Here is a 25,736-nt window from a genome sequence, read left to right as displayed (position 1 = left end):
GTGTGTGTGTGTGTGTGTGTGTGTGTGTGTGTGTGTGTGTGTGTTTCAGATAGGTCAGAAGAAGGCATTGGGTCCCTGGAACTAGCGTTACAGGCACTTGTGACCATCCTGTGCGTGCTGGAAGCTGAACACACATACTCTACAAAAGCAGAAAGTGCTCTTAGCCAGTGAGCCTCTCTCCAGCCCATGAGCACTGTCTAAAGACACACTCAGATATCTACGACTGTCTACTTATACTGCAGTAAATGCTTCATAGAGTGAGCAGGCAGGAAGAGGGTATCACCTCACCTTAAAAATGCGTTTCACATGAGCAAAGTTGCACCGAATACCAAGTTTTTCAAGCAATTTGTGAGTGTTTTCAACGGTGATTTTTCCACCTCTAAATTCATTCTGAATCATTGTCAAAAACCATGTATGAAGCACAGGAAGTTAAGGAAATTCTCAGAGTCACTTCCTGAGGATTTAAAATTCTTAAAGAAACAGTTTGCCCTTGATATTAATAATCGATCCTGTGCTCAGACAGTTGTAAACACATTCTACTTATAGAAAACAATATTATTGAGCATTAGAGTAAAGATGTAAAAGATATAAAAAGGCACAACCCAGTTAAAATGCAGGACAAATTTTAAAAACCTGAGACATAGAGTTAGCACTTGAGAAATTCATTGCACCCTTTATTACATCCTCTTTGCCTGAAAGCCTGATCCCGAAAGCTACTGAACCCCGAGATCCTCCTACCCAGATAGCTCCCTCATCCAGAAAGATGAGCAAACTAACACTTAAGCTTATGGATGACAGCACATTAAATAAGTCCATAAGACATAACTAAACGTAGGCTACTGAGTGTTCAGTAGTGACTGTGACTGATTTAATTACTACACTAGTCAAATGTACTACAGGTGAAAGTTGTGCCAATTCCTGCCCAATTTTAGACAGTTAAAACTAATGAGTAACTCTTAAACTTAATACAGCTATGACTCAATATGGGAAAGTACATTTTCTTATAACAGTAACAACAACAAGAATACACGGGAACCTAAGAAAACCCAAAGAAGCTCAGAACTATGGAAATGAGCAGAATGTTCATCCGCTCATAGCAGATTCTTGAGTTCAGGATGCTAAAACAAAGTGAGGGTCACGTGAAGGGGAGAAAAGAAGAGCAAGTGGGGAAATGAGGCCAAAAAACAAACAAACAAAACACCCTTCTGAACGGATATCTTGCTTCTGCGTGCTCATGATGCCGCGGCGTTTCCATGTTTTCATGATCTGCGCCTCGTGTCCTCCCATAGAGGTCTCTCAGCCTAAGGTGTTATTCATCTTAGAAGGACTCTGCCTCTTTAGGATTGCCCTCAGTTGTTCTCACCACTGCCTCATTTCTAGGGAAAAGGCAGAGAACACATCGTATGTTGCCATTGCTCTTTCAAATTCTCTCTCTCTCTCTCTCTCTCTCTCTCTCTCTCTCACACACACACACACACACACAAACAGAGAGGGAACATGAAAGATGTGGTCCCTGTTTAAAACATTTGACATCTTATGTTCTGAGAATTTCCAATACCACTGGCATTTCCAATAAACTCCATTTCTCTCTCTCTTTCTCTCTCTCTCCCTCTCCGTCTCTTTCTCTCTTTCTTTTTCCGTGTGTGTGTGTGTGTGTGTGTGTGATTTGTAGAACGTGTGTTGAGATCAGAGGACAACTTTTAGGAGTCATTTTTCTCCTTCCATCACGTAGGTCCTCGGGATTAAATTCTGGTTGCCAAGCTTGGTAGCAAGCACCTTTAATGGCTGAGCCATTTCTCAGCCCTCACTGTGTCTCATTTTATTTTTCCCATTTTGTTTCCAACCCCTCAAACCTTTCATCACAATGTTCACCCAGAAGGGTGGGGCAGCTCTTCTAAGGACCTGAGTGGAAATCAGTCCCCTATGACAGCTGAAGAGACAACATGCTATTCAAAACTGACTACAAACCCCAGGAAACTTCCCTAGACTGCCGACAACACATAACAGACACAGAGAAGGACACACCACTTTCGAAGAAGACTTGTCAGGAAGCTAAGTTCTTAAAACCTTCACAATTGGTATAGCTGGTTGGCTGAGTACCACACCGTCAGGTGACTATCATTTTCTTCTTTTGTTTCGAGCATTCACTGTGACATCATTAGAAGTTCCATGCTTCTCTGTGACCTCACTGGGAAACAAAGAACATGACTGACTGCCCATCTTCATGCTCTGACATACTGATCTAAGGCTTGAATGCTTAACAGCTTGAATGGACAAGGTGTCGCATGGACCACTTCCTCACCCTGTGAACAACACCCTTCTTTTAAGAAGCTTTGCTTCTGCTGCAACTAGACATGGCACTCAGCGTCTTGAGTAAGAAAGAGAAAGAAAAAGTCATCCGCAGACTCTTAGTCCAGGCTCCTCCTGGGGAATTTGTGAATGCCTTTGATGATCTCTGTCTGCTTATCCGGGATGAGAAGCTCATGCACCAGCAGGGAGAGTGTGCAGGCCACCAGCACTGCCAAAAATACTGCGTCCCACTCTGCATTGATGGCAATCCAGTCCTCCTGTCTCACCACAACGTGATGGGTGACTTCCGGTTCTTTGACTATCAGAGCAAACTATCTTTCAGGTTTGACCTCCTCCAGAATCAGCTGAGAGACATACAAACCCACGGAATCATTCGAAATGAGACCGAGTACCTGAGGGCCGTTGTTCTGTGTGCCTTAAAACTGTACGTGAATGATCATTACCCAAGTGGAAATTGCAACGTGCTGAGAAAAACAGTCAAAAATAAGGAATTCTTAATAGCTTGCATTGAAGACCACAGCTATGAAAATGGAGATTGCTGGAATGGTCTTTGGAAGTCCAAGTGGATCTTCCAGGTAAACCCGTTCCTAACCCAAGTGACAGGAAGGATTTTTGTGCAAGCTCACTTCTTCAGGTGTGTCAACCTTCATATAGAAATCTCCAAGGACCTGAAGGAGACCTTGGAGGTGGTCAACCAAGCCCAGCTGGCTCTCAGTTTTGCAAGGCTTGTGGAAGAACAAGAGAACAAATTTCAAGCTGCTGTCATGGAAGAGTTACAGGAGTTATCAAATGAAGCCCTGAGAAGAATATTACGAAGGGATCTTCCAGTGACACGCACTTTGATTGACTGGCAGAGGATCCTCTCTGACTTGAATCTGGTGATGTACCCCAAGTTAGGATACGTCATTTACTCCAGAAGTGTGTTGTGTAACTGGATAATATAAAGGGCTGCTCCTGGCCATTGCCTCAAGCTAAGTGTTTGTTTTCTGGGGAGTAAGTGTTTGCCATATAGTTGAGAAGTTCCTGAACTAGTAATTAGTCCATCAACAGGCCCATGCAAGTTTGAAGAGGGGACAGAAATCATGTTATACAGATAGTATTCACCACCATGTCAGAAAGGGGTAAATATATTCCTTAATGTTAACTGTCACAAATTCAGAGATTCTTATTAGAACCGAAAATAACTTGGTAGTGGGGAGGTAGTCAGGATTAAGACTGTGTAACTCCTGTGTGTGTTCCTGTGTTTGTGTGTCTATGTGTAGGACTGGGTGTCAGGGAGGAGCGTTGTCTGTGTCTGTGTATCTGTTTGTGCATCGGTGTGCACATGTGTCCTGTGTATCTATATGTATGTGAATTCACCCTCTCTTTGGAACTGAGTAGGTGTGTACACAACTTTGCAAATGCTACTCCACATCATTCTATTCAGTTTGAAACCAACCAGAAATGGGTGGACTTTAATAAATGACATTGGATAGCTAATATCAAAGCTCTCAGTCATGGGGCTAGAAAGGTGGTTCAGTAGTGAAGAGTGCTGGCTGTTCTTCCAGAGGAGGTAGGTTCTCAGCATCTACATGGTGGCACACAGTTGCCACCTCCAGTCCCAGACCTCCTGGGGCACTGCATGCTCAGGGTACAACACTACATTCACATATAAGCAAAACACTCGGACACATAAAATAAAAATGAAGACGATTAGTAAAGTTGCTTCCACCTCTCTTCTGCTCCATCTTCACATCCCTCCTAAGAGGGATGTGGAATTACTGTAAATCTCTGGAATTCTAGAAGAGCAGGGTCTACAAACCTTGTGTAGTTGAGCCATTGAGAAGCCATCGCTCTAAACCTGTCTAATGCTGACTTCAGAGCAAACTCTGTGCTAAATGTCTTACATACAATATTGTACCATCTGTCTAGTTCTAATGTTATTCCCATTTTACATTAAAGATGTAAAAGGTTTCAAGTTGCTCGAATCGTCAAGACATATAACATCTCAGTCTGTTCAGATCGCTACAGTAAACTGCTGTGAAATGGGGGCCTGTGAGATGGCTTGGCCCATAAAGGTGCCTGCTGCTAAGCTTGAAAGGTCCTTGCCATCATGCTGAAACCTGAGTTCCAGCTCCAGGACACACATGATGGAAAGAACTGACACCCACAAGTTGTCCTCCACAGGAGCCCCGTCCCCAACTCCATGCACACAGAATGGAATAAATACAAAAACAAACTTACCATCAAATGAGGAGCTGATCGAAGGTAAGTAGTGAGCACCAGTCTGAGGCAGGAAAATCCGAGATCAAGTTGCAAGCTGAGTCCATATCAGCTTCTTCATGGGCAGTGCTCCTTTTGTGTAGCATACCTTGGAAGGAGCAGGGTAGCTCTCCAGAGCCATGAGATGAGCTATCTCAGGAGGTCTGTTCAATCATGTAATGATCTGATCATGAAATGCTCAACCTTCCATGGCAAAGGCCCAGTTTTGAATACTTCATCTCCAGTGATGCCACTGCTTTGGTTAGTGTGGTGGCACACTCCATTAATCCCAGCACTCAGGAGGCAGAGGCAGGCAGATCACTGTGAGTTCGAGGCCAGCCTGTTCTTCAAAGCGAGTCCAGGACAGCCAGAACTGCATAGAGAAACCCTGTCTCGAAAAACAAAAACAAAAGAGAGTTTCTGGAAACCTCTAGAGATTGGGGCTAGCTGAAAGGAGAAGTTCCCCAGGAACATGATTTTGAAGGTCATGTCTGCTCTCTAGCTCCTTCTCTGCTTGATGTCTGTTTGCACTGAGAAGTCTCCTCTGCCACGTCTTTCCATCCACCATGATGTTTGCCCAAACACGAACAGCCCCGCGGCTGAACTCTCTGAAGTCATAAACCAAGGGAAACCCTTCCTCCAGTGTGGTGTTTCTGCTGGGCCTTCGGTCACAGCCATTAGCAAATTACGTTGCACACAGAAGTGGTACGCTACGCTGAACAATGATGAAGGCAAGCAGAGCACACAGGGAACATCCCGGGAGAGGAATCTGCTGTTGTCCAGCTCATTCTGGATGCAATCAACCTGTCCATCCTTCCCCACGACCTTATATCGGCCAATTGCCCCTTCAGTGGATTCCACTTGAAATCTCAACTACGGAGAAGCCGTCAGTAGACAGCCCCATCCTCCAAGCCTGATTGACCTGAACATGCAACTGAAAAGTTAAAATGATCTGGTTCTGTCTCATAAACACTAGATCAGACAAGAGCCTGTGCAGGAATTTCTAAACCTCAAGTCTTCCCCAGCTACTGCTTCTGCATTATTTATTTATTTACTTGATTCTGTCTGTGTATGGTGTTTGCATGTTTGTGCTTGTGGGGGTGGGAGTATTGGGTCCATGACTGTGGAAGTTGATGACTCTGTTGGGTCTTTTTTGATTGTCACCTTATTTTCTGAGAGTCTTTCATTTGTACCTTAGCCCCCGCCCCAACAAGGCTACATGGGCTGGCCAGTGAGTTCCCATGATCTTCCTATCTCGCACAGCACTTACAGATGGGTGGCCACGCCAGCTGCTTTTATTTGGGTGCTGGGGATCTGAATTCAGATCCTCAAGCTTTGCTGAGCCATCTCCTCAACCCTGGCTCTTTAGTTTTATTAGATAATTCTCTGACTATGTCTTCAAAAGCACAAATTTTTGGAGCCTATCCAGAAATATTCTCTCTCTCTCTCCTTTCTTTCTCTCCTCTCTGTCTGTCTCTGTCTCTGTCTCTGTCTCTCTCTCTCTCTCTCTTCTTTTCTCTAATTTTAGGGATTGAACCTAAGACCACTTTGCCCTCTATTACTGAGCTACGGCCACCAGCCTATAGGATAATTATATTTAAAAACAAATATCAGAGGTATCGCTGACACAAAGAAAGTCTGCCAGTCGGGACCATATTTTAGGAAATACTGCTGTAATCTTAAAATAGCATACCTAATTTCTGTTTACTCAGAATCATTTCTCAGAAGAACAATGGCCTAGTGAAAGCCATTTCTACTACTCACTGCATACGGACCAAATCCAGGATTTCTTCTGTTATGTGAAAGGGAAAGGAAGGGAGACCAAAGTCCTAAAATAAAGCAGAAGATAAAGTTGTTTTTATCAGATAAATTGCTATCAGAAAAACCCTTTAACAAAAACATGAAGTAGTTCATGGTTACAGGTATAAAAGCAATTTTCTAGATCATTCCAGCACAGGACCCGAGAGTTGGTGGGAAAATTAGAGACATTTAGCTCTCCATCTTAGTATTACTTTTCCTGCTACTTTGACAGAAAATATACCCAGACAAAGGCAAGGTAGGAGCAGGGAAGGTTTGAGAGTGTGATCCATCATGTCAGGGGGGTCTGGTGGCAGGAGCTGGGTCATATTACACCCATTGTCAGAAAGCAGAGAGCAAGGAAGCCTGGTGCTTACCTTACTTCCCCCTTTGCAGACCATCTAGAACACAGTCCCAGGGAAGGCTGGGGCCACATTTCTATCGACTCTATCATGCAACCTCTATCTGGGATTCCCAGGGGTGACCCTTCTCTAGACAATCCCTCACTGGTCTAGGCTCCCGGTTGAGCCTAGACCTTGTCAAGCTGGTGATTAATACAAACCATCACAAGACTCCAGCATTCAGGCTTGATGAAATACCACCAGGTGTCTTTGTAATCCCAGCATTCAGAGGGCTGAGAAAAGAACATCACTAATTCAAGCCCAGCCTGGCCTAAAGGAAGTTGTGTCTCTAAAAGCCAACCAAAAAAAAAAAAAAAATTAAATATAAAAATGTTGATATTTCTAGATATCTGTCACATGAACAAATTGTGGGAAGTACTTAAAATGTAAAGTATTGATCTATTTTTCTCCATCTAATTTTGTGAAGTTTTCAATATTAAGGACATGCAAAATAAAAATTTATATTTGATATTCTTTTACATAATGCATGGATCATAAAGATTACCCCATATCATTCAAAATTTCTTGAGCATATAAATTTAATTATTTAAATTGTGCTAATACTATAAATGTACCATAACAAGACAGCCATTTCTTTCCTCATATATAATTTAGGTTTTTAGAATTTTTCCTGCTATGAGTTTCCTACAATGATCATATATTTTTCTACACTTTGGGTTATTTCCCTCAAGACAAATTACCCAAAGTTTCATATTAAAAAGACAAAAAAGACATTAATGCTCACACTGCACATTTACAAATGCTCTGCAGACATATTCTTAACAAATTCAAAATCCTCCAGTAATGTTGAGAAAGTGTCTAGCTGGGCATAAGGAGGCACACCTATAATCCAAGCACTTGCGAATTGGTAGCAGGATACTCAGGTGTTTAAGGTCATCCTTGGCTTTATGGTGAGTTTGAGACCAGCCTGCACTATGTGCTTTCTATGTCACAAAAACAAAAAGGACGTAAGGGAGAGAGGGAGAAGGAAGGAAGGAAGGAAGGAAAAAAAAGGATAGAAGGAAGGGGGCACCTAACCAACCACAGAGGTCTTGATAATAACTAATATTGATTTAGTATTTAATATGGCACAAAATCTTAAAATGTATTCATTAGTTTATACCACAATGATACCAAGTGCATTTCCTGCAGGAAAATTTCTTTAGGAGGTGGCTGACATGGCCAGGAAACTACAGTTTCTGACTTTTCTCCTCCCTCTCCTCCTCTCCGCTGTCTTGCTCTCGCTTTCTCTTTTTCTCCCCCTCTCTCTCCCTCTCTCTCTTTCCCTTCCTCCCTTCATCCCTCTCTCTGCTTCAAGCATTCTTTTGGAAGCATTTTCTTGTCAGTGACTTGGGGTTAAAACTATAGATTTACTTAATTTCACTTTTCTTAAAACTCCTCCTTCACTTTTTGTATTTCTGTGCTTTTCTTCTTTTCTTTGCCAACTTATTAATAAACGTTGTTACTTCCTGCCTAATGAGTTTTCTAATTGGCCTACTTCCATTTCTTATTCTGTGAGCTCTTTTCAATTAACTTTCATAAACTTTTACTGATTACCTGCTGATGTTACTCACAATCTTGATTAAATAGCTCTTTGTAACATCTACTGACTAGGGAGTACATGCCAATTCTCTTAGCCTTCCCGGCTCTGAGGTCTGAGCAACCGCATTATACCACAGACCACACGGGCTTCTCTAAGCTTCCAGAACCTTGCCCGAGAAGCCAGGCCTGGTCACATTTCCAAACACACATTCCCCATCCCTAGAGTCTAGCAAAATGCATTTCTAGTTAAGCATAGGACCTGTTCATTTTAATCTAAGTGGACATACTTTCCTGGTTCTCTTAATAAAGGAGAATCTTTCATTTGTCAGAAGTGGAGCAGAAATCAGTGAGACTGTCTCAGGACACCTGAGTTCAAGTCTTTAACTGCTACTGTTTTTACAAGACTAAGGGAAAAGAAAATTCATGTTTTCACTGTCACCCACTTTTTCCATCTCCTGCAACACTAAAATGAGATACTCCTCCAGCTGTAAGCCTGCAGCATCTACTGATTCTGTGTAAGCAGTAAATGGCTGATGAATGAATATATGTCCCAAACAAAGAGAACTTCTCAAGCTCCACATTTCAGGATTCTAACTTTCAGATGTCTTCATTCCAAGCACAGCCTAGGATTTTGAAGATGTTTCATGCCAGGTATGTTCTGCTGGTGTCTTTATTATCAACAAGCTGTCATGGATTCCTTAAGGAGTATCCACTAACAAGATGTCTTTCTGCACTGTGAACCTCACCACAAAATATCACAGATCAGAAAATTCAGAGGTATGATATTAAAAAAGGCTTAGGGGCAAACGTATGGGACCACAAAGAGAGGACATGCAACACGAAAGAATTCAGGTCTTCAGGTCTGGGTAAAGGAGAGGCCACCAGATGCTCAAGAGCCGAGTCTCTATACCAGGTCCTCATGAAGGTGCAAGGATAATAATGAAGAAATAATGATCATATCAGCAGGAGACAGCCTGGAAAAAGGAAGCTGACAGATAATTCCTTCAGAAGTGATATTTATTGAGAGAAAACTTCATTTGATGGAAATGGTATAATATATTAAAAACTATGAAGAAATGGAGCCTTAACGAACTTCTTTAACAGTAGGCCTAAGAGAGACAAGGAAAGAGAAAGCCACCATGAGAGAGATGGCAGGAGGGAAGCCAGAGGGACAGGAAGAGAGAAAGCTGCCAAGAGATGGGGTGACAATAGGGAGGCCAGAGCAGCCTTTTCCATTTCAATCCTCTGTGCAATCTCAACAGCAAAGGAAATGCCAGTTTCAATAAGATGTTGGGGAGGTGAGCAGGAAGTAGATAGCTTGATTTATTTCAGCATAGTGCATGACTAAAAGCATGGAGGAACCACGTACTAGTTAGGACCATAAATTGGGAGCTCTCCTCAGGCCACAGCTCAGACAGATTCCTGGTTCTCCATCCCAGAAAGAGCTGCAGGAATGTATGGCCTGATCCCCTTAGGCTGCAAGGCAGGGCTTGTCTGCTTCTGTCTTAAGTTTATGTGGTTGGTGCATGTGATATATATGTATATATATATATATTATATATTATATATAATATATATATCTGTGTGTGATATATGTAAATATATATCCAAGATTCATAATTTCTGGTACAGGGACATTTTCAGAACTGTAACCTCTAAAAAATTGATAGGTAATACATTCTGTGCGCTCTATGCCCAGTGCTGTAGAATAGCGTGGGTCAAGGTTTATACTCTGCTCTACTGACGGCAGACAGCAGCTTCAGATGTCCCCATGATGTGCACACCCTAGGGGAGTGGTTACTGTACAGATTAGGATCTTCCGTCATTGTGTTTCCAGGAGGAGAGAGGGGAGTCTTGACAGCTGAGTGTGCTGGGTAGTTTTTTTGTCAAACTTTACAAGAGCTAGGCTCATCAGGGTAGAGGGCATCTCAGTTGGCAAAATCCCCCTACCACATTAGTCTACGTGTAAGCCATTGGGACATTTTTCTTGATTACCGATTGACATGCAAGGGGCCCGTGTGCTATAGGTGCTGTGACCCGAGCGAGGGTCCTGAGTTGTGTAGGGAAGCAAACAGAGTGAGCTATGAGGAGCATCTTCAGACCTCTTCTTCGGTTCCTGCCTCAGGTTCCTGCTTGAGTTTCTGCCCTGACTTCCCTCATTGAAGGACCGTGACCCATAAGATGAAATACTCCCTCTCCCAGTCAAGCTTGCTGGCGCCACAGTGCTTCTCACGGCGATAGAGACGTAACTGGGACATCAGCTGTCTTTCTAACTCTGGATTTAGGAATCTAACAGTAGATGCTGTGAGAGGATCCATTGTATTCTGCTGACTCCATGAAATGTCTTAACTGCTTCCTTATTCCAAATGCCCTTTGGCTCAGGGCTGCATTTCAGTTATACACTGAAAATATTTATGTATATTTTGAGTTTGGCTACCATAATGCCCGTAATATTTCCAACTGCTATGATGTGAACTGCAGAGGAGTGCAGTACTCTGCAGAATCACAGTCTTGGGTTGGACATAAATTGGCTATCTAATACTAAGTAAGTCTCATACTGTCTGTTCTTTGTGCCAGAACCTGCAGGGCCTCTGAGGGATGTGCGCGATTTGTAGTCAAGGACACCAACGCATCTCCAATGCCTATTTGAAAAATGTCAACTCATTTTCCCTTCACTGTCATTTCAAAAAAAAAAAAAAAAAAACTCTGACTAATAATTTTACAGTTAATTTATTCCAGTGCAGCACTCAGTTAAAACAAGAAATGGATTTTGTGGCTTTGCTGCTCCTGACATATTCATTGAACTCTCACAAGTAGAGATTTAAAAATGAGTAGTTCAGCAACTTCTTTGAGCTAATCGTCTTTGCCATTAAGGAAGGAGGAGCAGCATCCAGACAGACATGAGTGGAGTTGGAGATGATAGCAAAGGAGACTGGACACAGAGGAAATGCATGTGTGGCTCTGGGAAGTAGCTCTGAAAGGAGAAACTTGCTGTAATTCTGAGTGAGCCCCAGATGAAGCTATGCTAGCTCTTCATGATCAGGCTTTCAGAACCTCTGCCCCTGCTGTGAAATATCAGGGTCTGGAGCTTTACTGGGAGGACTAGTCACTCTTTACAGGTCTGGTGCCTTTGGCATCAATGGCCTGGGACTTGTGCCAGCACACGAAGCCAACTTCACTTCACACAGGAACAGTGGTAGACCAACTCCTGCCCTTCAGTTTGTTTTTTGTTTTGAGGACTTCCTTCTCATGCGTGTTGGTGCTATCTTTGTCAAAGCCCTGGGTGACGTTACCTTACCCCCATCTTCCGTCCCCCTGTCGTCGCAGAGCAGACCTCTCTCAGTGTGAGGCAGGGATGTTGCTGGAGAATGTGTGGCAGGAAGGGGGCGACTCTGTTCATCTTAAATTCCTGATGCTTCTGAATAGGGGAAATCACTTTCACTTCTTTATTCTCCTCTGTATGTTCATTCTGCTGTGTGTGTGTGTTTGTGTGTGCAAATGTGAGTGTGTGTATATGTATGTGTGTGCATGTATGTGATTGTGAGAATATTTGTGTATGTTGTGTGTGTGATTGTGTATGTGTGTATGAGTTTATGTATGTCAGTGTGTGAGCATGTCGGTGTGTATGTTCTGGGGATTAAACTCAAGTTATCAGGCTTTATCCACTGAGCTATCTCTTGAACCCTCCACCTTTTTGGGGGGTCTGGGAGGATACTGTTCAGGCATACTTGCTAAAACAATAAGAAATAATAATAAAATAATGATCATAGTAATTCCCCTTCTTCAGCAGTGATGTTCCAGAACCTTATACATTCACCATACTTGCCGTTGCAGCGCTGATATCAGCAATAATATTCCAGGACCTTCTACACTCACTGCGCTTGCCACTTGCAGCGCTGATATCAGTCTCTTGGTAGTGTGCCTGAGGTCCTAGGTATCCCCAAGTCTGATGGCAAGAGTATTACAAACCAACCAGTAAAGACACTTCCACCACCACTGTCCCTGAAGAGCGGGGTACCTGAACATTGTTAGGATCTCAGGTCACATTCTGGGAGTGGAAAAACCCAGTCTTTCCAATTAGCAAATCTTATCTGCACTATGAATTCTTTATTCCTGTGAGGATAGAGCCTGAACACAGTGTTCGAAAAGGGAGGGCGCTTTCCATCTTCTAAAATAAGAGTGAAAGTGGCTAGGGAGATAAGAACAGTATGCTAAAAGTTAAATTTATGTAACAAAATTAATTCAGGAAAGTTGTATTTACAACCTAGAAGAGGAGATTGTCTTTTTGAGTAGAGGTAAAATGAACTACAAGTACAAAAAAAAAAAAATTACTCAAAAAGCTGCCAAAACACTTTTAAATGTAGCACTAACAAGATACATAAGTGTATGTACATGTTTGAGTGTGCGTGTGTGTTTATAATGAGTTTAGTAAAAACACCAAAAGATAAGATATACTGAGTGAATGTCAAATACTCATTTCCCCAAGTACGGTCCTTTAACGTGTCAAAGACCATGTTTGGGTGAACAACATCCAGTGGCTTTGTTGGCACCTGCCTTACACTCCTGCCTTCCTCCGAAGTCCTGCATCTGTTGCTGGCAAGGATAGGCTTGGGATGAAGGCCTCCCCTGCTCTCTGCTTTCTGATTGGGATTGCCTGGCAGAGTGAAGAAGGGAGAACCATACTTATTCTTTCCACAGTGGTGGTCTCAGCAGTGCCCTCTTTAAGGGATAGATGCAGATAGGTATAGGTATAGATATATCTATGGGTATAGGTATAGGTAGAGATGGGTATGGGTATAGGTAGAGATACAGATGTAGATATGATAGGCCCACTACCCAGGGTGCCACCACCTGTAGCACACGGGCCCCTCGCACATTAATCACTAACCAATACAATGTCCTGCTGGCTTACACATAGACTAACGTGGTAGGGGTATTTTGCCAACTGAGATGCCCTCTACCCTGATGAGCCTAGCTCGTGTAAAGTTTGACAAAAAACTACCCAGCACACTCGGCTGTCAAGACTCCCCTCTCTCTTCCTGGAAACGCAATGACGGAAGATCCTAATCTGTACAGTAACCACTCTCCTAGGGTGTGCACATCATGGGGACATCTGAAGCTGCTGTCTGCCGTCAGTAGAGCAGAGTATAAACCTTGACCCACGCTATTCTACAGCACTGGGCGTAGAGTGCACAGAATGTATTACCTATCAATTTTCTAGAGGTTATGGTTCTGAAAATGTCCCTGTACCAGGAATTGGAGATCTTGGAAAGCAATGCAGGCAAAGTCCCTACTCTTATCTTGATGGTTCAATGCTAATAGAGCAAAAGGACACTTTTTTGTCAGATCATTGCCTTCGCAGAAAGAAACTCTTGTTATAGTGTGTGTGCGCACACACATGCAGGTGTAGGTTGCATGTGTGTTTGGAGGCCAGCAGTCGATGTCAGGCGCCTTCCCCTGCCGCTCTCTCTCCATCACTCTCCCCCACTTCATTTTTAAGGGACTGCTTTAATTATACTTGTGTGTGCGTGTTTGCAAGCACGTGTGCCAGGGTGCATGCGAGGGACCAAAGGACAGCCTTCAGGAGTCAGTTCCCTCCTTCCACTGTGCTTCTCAGGGACTAATTTTGTCAGGCTTGATGGCAAGTACCCTTATACCCACTAAGCCATCTCCCTGTTCCACAGGCACATCATAGTATGATTTCAGACTCTAGCATGGTATTGAACTTTTACATTCTCTTTTTCTTGGATTCAAATAGCAACTTCATTCATAAACATTTTGTGAAAATAAACCAAGATCTGGCTTACAAGACATGTGCTTCTAAACAGCCATTCGGTGCCTGACACAGTGAGCTCCCAGACAGATCTCTACCCACTTTTCAGTGTCACATAACAAAAACACTTATTCACTCAGTTAATATTTACTGAGCCCATTCTGTATGGCAGCCACTGTATTCAGCACTAGAAACACGAAAAGAAATAAGACACTCTGCCTGGTGGTAAGGCGGCCTCCCCTGAGCAGGAGACAGGTGAAAAGTTAATCACGTAATAAGCAGCAGCAAAGCTCTCTCTGTGGGACACAGAAGAGGGTACCAATCTCTCTCTCAGGATGTCAGAGAAAGCTGGTACAGTGGCTGCTGCCAGAACTCCCTGGAGCGGCCACTCCTACTATTGCCATGAGCCCTCCTGGGGTCAGACACACAATCCCACCCTTTCCCAGGAGCAGGTCATACTCACAGACTGAACCACACTGGGAGAACTCATGATGTCTTCACGCGGACACATGCGCGTGCACACACACACACACACACACACACACACACACACACACACACGCACACACACCTCAGAGGCAGCTTTGTAACACACCTTGGTTCCCAAGCATCCCATAGGACTGACTAGGCCTTTGCTATGACTGTCTGTCTCTGCAATTCCTCCACCCACCTCTTACCCAGGAATAGACAAACCCTTCTAAAGGAGGCGGGTAATAAATTTAGCCTTTGCAAATCACAAAAGGTAAAGCTCTGTCAGCAATATCTTTTTCTTTTTTTCACAATTTTCTAAAATAATGTAAAAAAAAAAAATCTTTCTCAGCTCAGAGTCATACACAAACAAGCCATGGACCAGAAATGGTTTGCTGAAGTCTGTTTTCCACAAAACAGCCCAGTAAAAGCCTGTGAGCTGATCTCTGTCCAGAGGTTACTTCTGGAAACTTGAGTGTCACAAAGAAAAGTCACAGAGACAGGCAGGTTCAAGGAGAGTTTGCTAATCAGCAATGGTGTTGACAACAGTAAACTTGACCTGAACCCTGCAGCCCGAGAAAACAAGAGTTAACAACCATCTTTACTCCTTGTTTCTCCAAACTATTCTTCCTTTTTGTGCTCCAAGAAAGCATTTCCTAAAATGAACCACTTTCCCCAGGTAACTGCAATCAAGGCTTCTTAAAACTTCTCTATTCATGGCTCCTTCTCACCTGAGAAACTTTTACATGACTTCAGGTTTATAGGCACAAAACATACAAATAAAATTTTTATTGTTAATCAATCACAAATTAATTTTAAAGCAATTCTTTGGTATACATATGACTTTACCATTTATCAAAGGTTTAAAATTTTGAATACTAATGACTATAGATGTTTGGTTTTTGAACACAGTACGATACAGAGATAAACTAATTTGATACTTGCATGCCAAAGACTGATAATAGCGAAGTATGAAAAGTTTTTGTATTCCATAAAGAAGTCACTTTATGTAAGTATAGAAAGCTTTGTACATACAGCAGAACACTGCAATCCCTAACATACAACAGTCTTTATTCTGAGCTGCATTCAGGCAGCTTTTGTTGGTGTTGTATGCACAGAACAAAGCATGCATTTGTGTTCAGACCTGAGGCTGTAAGGCTTCCCCATGATGCACTGTGGACATTAACTACCAAAGACACCTCAATTTATTGTGTTTTATTTTGAATTAGTTAACTACACTTTCCAAATTTTTATAGCTCCCACATTCAGTTACACAACCCCAGATGAGGTCATGCCCCACAGCTAAAGATGCATAGTTCAACTCTTACCCCTTACTCTCCCCAACACAGACAACATCTTCCTTTACAGGTTACAAGGCCAGATACTGACCCTACAAACTCCCATTCCTCATTTTCTGTGTGATAAACTAAATTGTGTATCCCCATGTCCTAAAGAAAACCAGTGTGTCACGGGGATGAACATTTTTTATTCATCTCTCTGAGAACCCCTTCTGATGACATAAACAGCCGTTCTGGCTGTACCTGGTCTGTTCTTCCATACCCAAGTTAAGGCAAAGTTCTCCTGCCAGAACACTGTGCCTCTCAGCTCCAGGCACCTCTCTCTATTACAATATTCTGGAAATGTCCCATGCACTACTTGTTCTGGCTCATTCCTTTGTTAGTGAAGACATAACTGCAGAAACACAGCACACAGAAACACCAGGTACAAAGGCCAGACAGACCAAAAACACTGGGCAGTTTGATGTTGGGGACACAGAGCTCAAGGGACATTAGCGTAGACAACAAGCTGAGGGCCTTCCATGTTAAAGCAAGCTTTTGATCTTTAAAGCTGCAGTGTCCCTGCCTCTGTACTGGCCCTTCTTGAAGACCAAGTGACTTGGCCACTAGCAGAGAACAGGTCTTGCAAGGGAGAAAAAAAAAATAGATATTAAAGTTGTCACCAAAAAAGAACACTGTGCCCTATGGTAAAAGCCTTTGGCTGACAAATCCTTAAAAAAAAAAAAAAAAAACAAATCGAAAAACTGTGTGTTCTCTAGCACATTTTTAACTCAATATTGACACTGCAGTTTCTTTTCCCAGGTGCTGGCTGGGATTACAGACATGTACTACCTCGCCGCGCTACAAGATTTGTCTTTGCAACTTTAAAGAGTTCTGTAGAATTTGCGGATTTTAAGGATTTACCAGGCTGAGGACAGTGAGTATTGAAGCAAGCACACACTTCGGTGAATAGAAATGAGGACTTTTCTTGTGATAATGTCACTCAGCTCTTTAAATCCTACTAAATGTTAAAAATTTTTATTAGTCATTTACTGTATGAATGTGTGTGTGTGTGAATGTGGCTGGAGGGAGTATGTTCGTGACCAGCACATGTGTAGAGATCTAAGGACAACTTGGAAGAGTTGATTCTTCCTTCACTTGTAGTTCCAGGGGCCAAATTCCAGTTGTCAGGCTTAGCAACAAGCATTTTTTTTTTGCCCATTGAGCCATCTTTCCAGCCTCTATTGCATTTTACACGCACATACACCCCAAAATTACTTGTAAAATAATGTTAAATAACAGGTTGTTAGGGTCATTCTGTTGTATTGACCACAAAAAATTTGAAGCTACCTCACTGTACGAGGCACCATTATCCCATCGTTAAAGTCAATACTCTAAGTTTAGAACACGAAAATCAAAATGAGACTTTTCCACGCCGAGCCTCATGCCTTTAACTCATTCACTCCTGTCTTACTTAATCCAATACAATCAGATGGAGAAGGAGCATTGTAGTATCACATTTCATATATCTTCGAAGCACATCAAAACCCAGGAACACTGGGATCAGCTTGTTTAACCAGCAGGAAATGTGCTACATTCCTTAACTGTGCAAAACCAAACCATTTAGCTGTTAAATCATCAGGAAATAATGTGTCCTTCCTCCTGGAACAGTATAAGTGTAGAAGGATTTTGTAATATGGCTACTCTGGCTGGAATAAAGACATGCCCTTAGCACATACCTTTAATCCCTGTGGCTGGAATACAAATACACCCTTAGTACACACCTTTAAACCCAAACAATGAAAGCAGAGATAGTTTGTAGAAGGAAGCACCCATGCTTGAAAGTGATGTCTAATTAAGAGACAGAAAAAGTGATGAATCAGAGAAAGATTTGACAGAATAGGATATGCCCAATTCTCAAGATAACAAGGAAGAAAAGAGATGCAACTTAAAAGAGAACAACACAGATAGAGGAGGTAGTTTTACTGGAAGAGTTTTACAGGTTGAAGAGAACACGATAGACACAAGTGAAGACCGAATAAGCCAGAGAATAGGGAATCAGAAGATTGGCACATATCAACAAAGTTAGTATACGGCCAAGCAAAACAATTCAGTCAGAAGCTGAGACAAGTCAGTTTGAGCCAGTCAGGTTGGAGAGGAGTTTGAGCCAAAACAGCTGGGATGAACCAGACATCCAGAGTTCAGAATGAGCTAGAAGGGTGAACTTGTTCACCAGTTAAGTATCTGAAGCTGAAAACAGTCGACTTAAATAAGATTGTATGGAGTCTAGAAGCTTCCCGGACTAGTCCTAAGTTAGCAGAGGAGGCAGTGAGCCTCAGAGATGACAATTACTTCAGAATAAAAGACTACTTCTACATAGAAAAGCTGGGGTGACAGCATGCTTGAAACCCGGTACTTGAGGAAGTGGAAAGTGAATCACTGGAACTCGCTGCCCTTCTTGGTGAGTCCCAGGCCAATGAGGGAACCTATCTCACAAAAAAGCAGAGGATGCAGAGCATGAAGAGCAACACTCAAGGCTGTTTTCTGATCTCCACACACAAGTGAACAGACACACATGCACACATATACACACATGTATAGACTCAAGCACACACAAGCACACACACACACACACACACACACACACACGCAGAATGAAAATAGAAGGTAGGTGACAAAAGATAACAGCAAGAGGGAAACTAGTAACAGAAAAAAGCATGATCACATAAAAGCATAAAAATGCCATAGTGAAACTCATTAGGCTAACTTTAACAATTTTTAAAGGCATTATAAGTAGTGTTTGTTTATTACTTAACTTTTTGACAAGAAAATAAAAGAGATTTTAATTAAAAAGTTTAAGCAAATGTCTGTGTTTTATAGTCCAGCCTACTTAAGAAACTGGCATATAAAGAGACTCATTTGAAGTTTTTAGTTCATCTAAAATAGAAAGGGGACTTTTTTTTTTTTTTTGGCTAACAATTTTATCTAAATTAGGTAATACTTAATTTGTACTTTCCAAGCTATCATACACATGTATATGAAACTTTATATACATGAAATAAATAATAAAAAGAAATTTGACTGTGAAAATTATTAAAGAAGAGTGTGTATTATTCACATTAATGATGATAAAACACTAAAGAAAAAAAAAAAAACAGGAAGGCTTTCTACAAAAAGCCAAGCAGAAAAATTACTTGAGTGCTCTAATTTCCATTTTAAAAATTAATCTTGCAGCATTTCTTACCGAATCTTATAATTGGTTCTATAGTTAATTAAAATTTCATTAGTGAGCAGATATGAAAAGCACTGCTTATTTGAAGTATTTATTATTCCTTCTTGGATGGCTAATGAATTAAAGCCTCAAGTACCTCTGTTTGAAAGTAACCACCCTCCTCATTTATCTACTCCCAGAGAGTAATAAGTTAAAAGTAAGAAGTCCCATATATTTGGTACTGTTATTTTTCATAACTAAATTGCAAATGTAAAGTAATTCCATGGTACATTCTGAAAAATCAACTGCTATTTCAGCTAGTATCATTCGTTCCACACCAGTCACTTCAGTGATTAAGATTCTATTTGAATTTCATTTTCACTTAAGCATGTTATAGCTTTTGTCAACATTTTCCTCTTTGCCCAAAGGTCTATGTAAAGTCGTATCAACAGGATTAACTTTTTTGATCCTTAGGTTCTCCATGGAAGGAGATGGCTATGTCACTGTCTGGAATTTGGGTCACATCTCATCACCTACTTTAAAGCATTTCTGAAAACTCATCTATCAAGAGAAACCCTGGTGCTTCTGATGATACCTAGTTTGGGTCTGAAGTGTCCCCCTAGCCCCCCTCTCCAGAGATCCTACACCAAAGCTTTGGCTCCCAAAGCAGTGCACAGAGGTGAGGCCTTTGTGGGTGTTTGACTCATGAGGCTCTGAAATCATTAGGTTGGTCTGTCAGCAAAGTAATGTTAAATGTATTACTGAGAGGTAGTAGAAACCTTTGGAGATGGATGGTCTAGGTGGACCAATCAGGTCACTGAAGGTGGCTGCTCATTCTCTTTCTCTCCCATCTCCTCCCTCCCTTCCTTTCTCCTCTCTCCCTCCCTCCCCTCTTGCTTCTTCCCTTCCCTTCCTCTCCTCTTCCTTCCCCCCTTCCCCCCAAACTTTCCCTCTCCCTCTCCCTCTAGTTCTCACTCTCTTGCTATCACTCTCTTGCTCTCTCACTTTCTCACCCCTCCCTCCCCCATCTCTCTCTTTGCTTCACCACACATTCCCTGCCACGTTTTATTTACCTCCTCACAGGCCCTAGAAACCACAGAACTAAGCAACCAGGGACTAAAGCACAGCCAGGGAAAGAAATGTTTTCTCCTTTCAGTTGATTTGCTAGAGTATTTCCTGATTAATGTATTTCATATATTTCTTGATATAGTACATGCCCTATTAAAAATGGATTCAATCACAAAGTAAGAGCAGGTAAGAGGGAGGTGTGATGTTTTCACTACTGGTGAGTTTTACTCAAATCCATCTCTATATTCAGAAAACCATGAGAAACCTTCCTTAGGGGCCTAAAACCTTTCCTGTTGTGAATACTTCTTTATTGCTAATTAAAAGTCAATTCAGAAAAACCACTGTAATTATGAGCATTAGAGCAGGCTTCCGAAGCTAAATATAGGAAGTGAATTTTTTTCTACCTGCCGTGGAAGTTAGACATTTTCGTGAAGGGCGTGTGGCTTTTGTAACACACTATTTACACACACACACGCACACGCACACACACACACGCACACACGCACACGCACACACGCGCACACACTGTAACCTAAAATCCTAGATTCATTTAAGAGCAACTTGAGGATGGGGAGATACTGGCTACAGCTACACTCCTCCTCTGAGGAAAATGACTCATACGAAATTGCTAGTGTTTGGTCATTAGCTGAGCTGCATAATTGGCAGTCAGTTTCTCACAGTTCAGCATATAAGGTTGGTACAGGTTTCTTTCCTCTTTGGATTTGGTGCTGAAGTTGAACTCTGAGGGAGCTTGAATGTGCTAGGGATAGGCTCTTCCACTGAGCTATGATTCCAGGCTCAACAGTCCATTGTCATCTATTTCTGAACTGGTGAGGGAGCACGTTAGAAGTTCTGTGGAAGTCTCTACACTGCTCCCGAGGCATGGCAAGAGCACTGCCATGTGAGAGGATCTTTTGGGAGGGCCCTAGAGATCTGCCACTGTCTGGCCAGATGTTCTGTCTTTCTCTCTCTAATTATTACAAGCAGCTAGTAAAACACTTTAAAGGGAGTTTGGTGTTTAATTATTATGATCAGCTAGTAAAACACTTTAAAAGGAGAAGGCAGAAAATGACATAAATATGGTCAGAGTATATAATATATGAAAATGCCTTGTGAAACCCATTACCATGTACAATGAATATATCAAATGACTCATATAAAAATGCTTATTGACCAAGCATGGGCACTTGAGTTCAAATCCCGGCACCCACATAGACAGCTTGTGGTGACGGTGCATATGTAAGCGTAGCACCGGGGAGGCACAGATGGGGAACCGCCTGGAACTCTGCCTAGCCAGACTGGTGAGCTCTAGGTTCAGTGAGAGATGCTGTTATTTCTTTATTAATTAATTAATTAATTTATCTATTCACTTTACATCCTGGTCGTAGTCCCCTCCCTCTTATCTTCCCAATCCTAACCTCCCTTCCCATTCCCTCTCCCCCGCATATCAAGTCACATGAGGACTGAGTTGGTCCTCTTCCCCTGTGGCCTGGTAAGGCAGTCCCGTCAGGGAGAAGTGACCGAAAAGCTGGCAACAGAGACGCTGTTTCAAAAACATGGGGAAAGCAATTAAGAAAGACACCCAAACATTAGTCTCTAACCCGTGGATACACATATGAGCACACCCACCTGCACGCATATGCACACACAACTACAAAAGAAAAATATAAAAATTCACCAAAACCTCATGGATATATTACAATATTACAAAAAGAATCACAGTATAATAAAGTGCAATGACTTCATTCAGTCCTCACCCTAGAGGACTGTTCCCGGGCAGCAGGGCAACTCTTTAGCAAATCCATTATAGAACTCAACCCCCTCAGCTGTGACCTCAGCCTGTCTTCACTTCGCCGGTAAACAGTATTATTGCCTCACAATCACATGCTCTCTAGAGACTCCTTATATTGACAGCCTATATTCTCAGGTTTCCTCCTGATAAAAGACATGCGAGGCTGACCATCGTAAACCAGGATTGCTCTAACCAGTTTATACTTCCGGTTTTTCTCCAGACAGTTGATCTTCTCTCCGCCTACCAGAAGCAGACGTACAAACACCAGATGTCATTTTTCAGGGCTGTCCCCATATTTCTACCACTTCCTAAACTAATGGAGTCGAATCTGCAAAAAATGTCGCTTCAGAATCAGAGAGAGAGAGAAAGAAAAAGAGTTGGAGCACTTTCCATAATGAGAGTGAAATAGAGCATCCTGGGCACAGAAATGGACAGCATCGTCGCTACAAAGAAAGTCCAAGCCAGCCTCCCACAAAGCAGAGCTGAACTAAAATCTTGAAAGATGGAAACTGCAGCTTCTTTCCTTAACAGAAGCAAACCACTCGTGTACGGCACTGGCGAGAGAGCACCTCGATGGGAAGAAAGCATCATCTTTAACTAAGTGGGCCTCTCTGGGGGCAACGAGGTTACGGAGTCCAGTGTGAGGCCTGTGGGTGAGAGCTGCCGTGGAGACGACCTCTGCCCACAAGGCCGGCCGATTCGCTGAGTCCATGCTGAGTCCTCGAGCAAGAATTCTGAATGGAAGCCTCAAGGATGTGGTTTTATCACCCACTAAGAACAGAGGGGGTTATTCAGAAATGCAAAGCACATCATCACGCCTTTCCTTTCAGGTAATGGTCATGGGAGCAGCATGTACCAAAATCTAAACCCACAATAATGACAATAGTGCAATCACCAGTGTTCAAGCAAGCAAATTTGTTCTAAAACACATAGAAGATCAGAGACCTTGCAAGAGAACTTAAGAACTTATGGGTCAGGTCAAGGGACGAATAGAATCTAAAATAAAACATGTGTCCCCTAAGATCTGTGTATTAGTATATTTAAACTTTCAACCTAGAATCTTATCAGCCTAGAGCATTGATGCCATACTAGCATGCACAGCCCCTTTCTGGATACACTGAATTCGCGCATATGTTTGTGTCTGTTTCTGTCCACCTCTTAAGTCTCCATCACACACTTTCAAAAATGAAGCATTAAGATATTGTCATGGTTCTTTGTCGGAAGGTCTTGACTGTCTCAGTGTTTTTATTTTTCCACTCAATTAACTTTAGAACGTTTGTCAAAATTATTTTTCAATTTAATTGGGGTTATGTTAACTTATTGTCATGACTGGGAAAACTGACAGCCATTTCACATTTCTTAATTATTGTGATTTTCAAAACACTGTTTGGAAGTATCAAATTCTGTGACTCAATTTATTCATATGAACCCTGGGAAGAGTCACTATTGTCACTAGCATAAAAATAGCAAAACTGAGCATGAGGAAGCTTTCGTCCTCTTTTTTATTTAATTATATTTATTCTGCATTTTATTTATTTCGAGAAAGCTACTCATATAGCCCAGGCCAGGCTCAAACTTTTGGAAAGAAACAGGTCCTCAAACACGTGATGGCCCTGGCGCCACGTCTCAAGTCCCCGGAGTACAGGCGTTCTCTGCCATGCCTCGCTTTACAGGACACTTGGAAGTGCACTCGGGCTTCATCTGAGACAGGCAAGCTCTCTCTGACGTGAACTGCATCCTCAGTCTCGAGTTTGAGGCATTCTGTGTAGCTTTGGCTGTCCTGGACTCGCTTTGTAGACCAGGCTGGCCTCGAACTTACAGAGATTTACCTGCGTCTGCCCCTCAGAATGCTGGGATTACGGGCGTGTGCCACTGCGCAGGCTCCATTTAGGGCATTTAAGGAGCTGATGGGTGAAAGAACTAGAAACTCAGCCTCAGTCTGACCCACTGCTGAGATTTAACTAAAAAAAAAAAAATCCAAAAAAAAGCAACATAAGGGAGGAAAAACGTTGGTTTAGCTCGCAGTTGGGAGGTTGCCATGTACGGCTGCTTGGCCCATTGCTCTGCGGCATGTAAGGGCAGGGCTGTGCTGTGGAGCAAAGCTACTCACCAGGATGCAAAGACACGCCTTCCGAGACGTAACTTCCTTCCTTCAGGCCACTTCAAACAATGCCACAGACTGAGAACCAAACCTTTAGCACACAGCGTTGGAAGGGCAAGATGTGTGTGGAGACTCATAACCTGTGATTCAAGCGCTGGAGAGGAAGTAAGGATTGTGGGAGAAGACAGAGTGTGGAGGGGGTCAGCAGCGCTATAGCTTGAGACCTAAGACTAAGTACTGCATTCCATCCAGCGGGCACAGTAAAATGTTACATTAATATTTCTTTACACTTCTGAAGTTGATTACTAAACGTATTGTATTGTTTAGTCACCTCTGTGAAGGCGCTTTCCCTGTCACTTTTTATCAAGTTGGTTATTATACTGTAGAGGACGATTTCCACTTATCAGTATTCTATTCAGCATTTTCTTCCTAATGCAAGGCGAGTTTTGTTTTATTTCCTTGCTGCTCCATCTTTTTCAGGATTGGGTCTCCTGTTTGATACTGTGTCCCACCCTTGTTAACTGTATTCACAAGGTTATGAGCAAAAGACAAATACTGTAGTCAAATTTAGGCACTTCTGGGAACATTAACGAGTTTGCATGTTCAGATGAAGGGGCTGTGCAATCTCTCCACTCTGCTGTCACACCAAAACCTGAGAGAGGAAGAGCCACCAGAACGGTAGAGACTCAGTAACAGGGAAATGGTCACTTCTGGAAAGGCATGGCCCCTGCCACAACTCTTCATGGAAGCTGAGAGTACCCTAAGTATGGCTTCTCTCCTCTCCTTCCCCCTGCTGGTCTCCCCACAGGTGGAGCATGCTTCCAGGGATCATCCATGCAGAGAAGATGATGGAGGACAGCAGGGTGACTTGGCTCCCGGCAGAGGATGAGCCGCACTCTTCCTGGAACATTTAAATGGACAAGTTCCAAAGACTCCGTGACTTTGGAGCCTGTATTTCTAGATCACTGACATGTTTTTAAAATATATTTCCTAATGAATCCATGGGAAAGGTTTTGTACACCTTGACTGAATTTTAATACTTATGCCTTCAGAAAGTTATTCATGTCATTGAAATTTTCACATTGTCTGCTTCAATGTGCTGAAACCTCTTAGGATTGTATTGTCCTCTCCACTTATTACTAATTTCTCTTTCACATTTCCAAGGGCTTCCATATTACTTTCTTTTGGTGGCAGGGAGTTCTTATTTTATTAGCTGGCTATTCTGAACATTTATCACTTTGATTGGGATTCTATTTCTTAATTTCATGATTTTTAATATATATAGTTGTGTATATAATTTCTCCTCCCACTGGTACCTCTAAGTCTTTTGTTATTGTTGTATGTTTTATTCCAGTCTTCAAGAATTTTATTCACTTGATTTCTCTTTTTCAAATGCTCAGCTTGTGCACATATGTGCACACTTGGATAAGAGTTTCTTTGGCCAAAAAACAGACTCTGCATGACAACATTTTTTCTTTGATAAGCTGGTAAACTTTTATTTTGTCTTTGTCTAGAATAATTTCAAAACCTAAGTGTTGGAAAAACTCTTATTAAAATCATAATATTAACACCAACTTTACTTTCAAGAAGCAAAGAACATCTCCTCTCTGGTCTCTCCCTTTCTGGAGACACTTGTTAGCTTGCATTCAACGGTCATCATGTTAACAGCATTAATTATTTTCATTTTTAACTATGTCATGTCTGTCCATATGAGCACATGTCTGTCATGTATGTGCACATGAGTACAAGTGTCCG

At 42.2% G+C, this 25,736-nt stretch overlaps 2 protein-coding genes across 2 annotated transcripts in view; one reads left to right on the top strand and one right to left on the bottom strand.

The window, feature by feature from the left end:
* Positions 1-1,255, bottom strand: part of Plcz1 (phospholipase C zeta 1) — a 49,869-nt gene extending 48,614 nt beyond the window's left edge. The window contains exons 1-2 of the mRNA XM_055610410.1: positions 1,218-1,255; positions 289-412 (exon numbers count right to left, since the gene is read on the bottom strand). Coding sequence (XP_055466385.1) covers positions 289-412; positions 1,218-1,255 — 162 coding nt within the window. The remainder of the gene's footprint in view (positions 1-288; positions 413-1,217) is intronic.
* A 1,099-nt stretch (positions 1,256-2,354) lies between these two features.
* Positions 2,355-3,254, top strand: Capza3 (capping actin protein of muscle Z-line subunit alpha 3). The gene has a single exon (XM_055610043.1). The coding sequence runs from the start codon at positions 2,355-2,357 to the stop codon at positions 3,252-3,254; it is 900 nt and encodes a 299-aa protein (XP_055466018.1).
* Positions 3,255-25,736: the final 22,482 nt, after the last annotated feature.

Source organism: Psammomys obesus, unplaced genomic scaffold, assembly GCF_907164565.1.
Source record: "Psammomys obesus unplaced genomic scaffold, mPsaObe1.curated_primary_1811, whole genome shotgun sequence".
NCBI lineage: Eukaryota > Metazoa > Chordata > Mammalia > Rodentia > Muridae > Psammomys > Psammomys obesus.
The sequence above is the reverse complement of the archived record's forward strand: the minus strand, read 5'-3'. Positions and strand labels throughout refer to the sequence as shown.

What these genes read in the sequence shown, in the direction of transcription:
- Capza3 (XM_055610043.1), top strand. Translation starts at nt 2,355, where the DNA reads ATGGCACTCAGCGTCTTGAGTAAGAAAGAGAAAGAAAAAGTCATCCGC.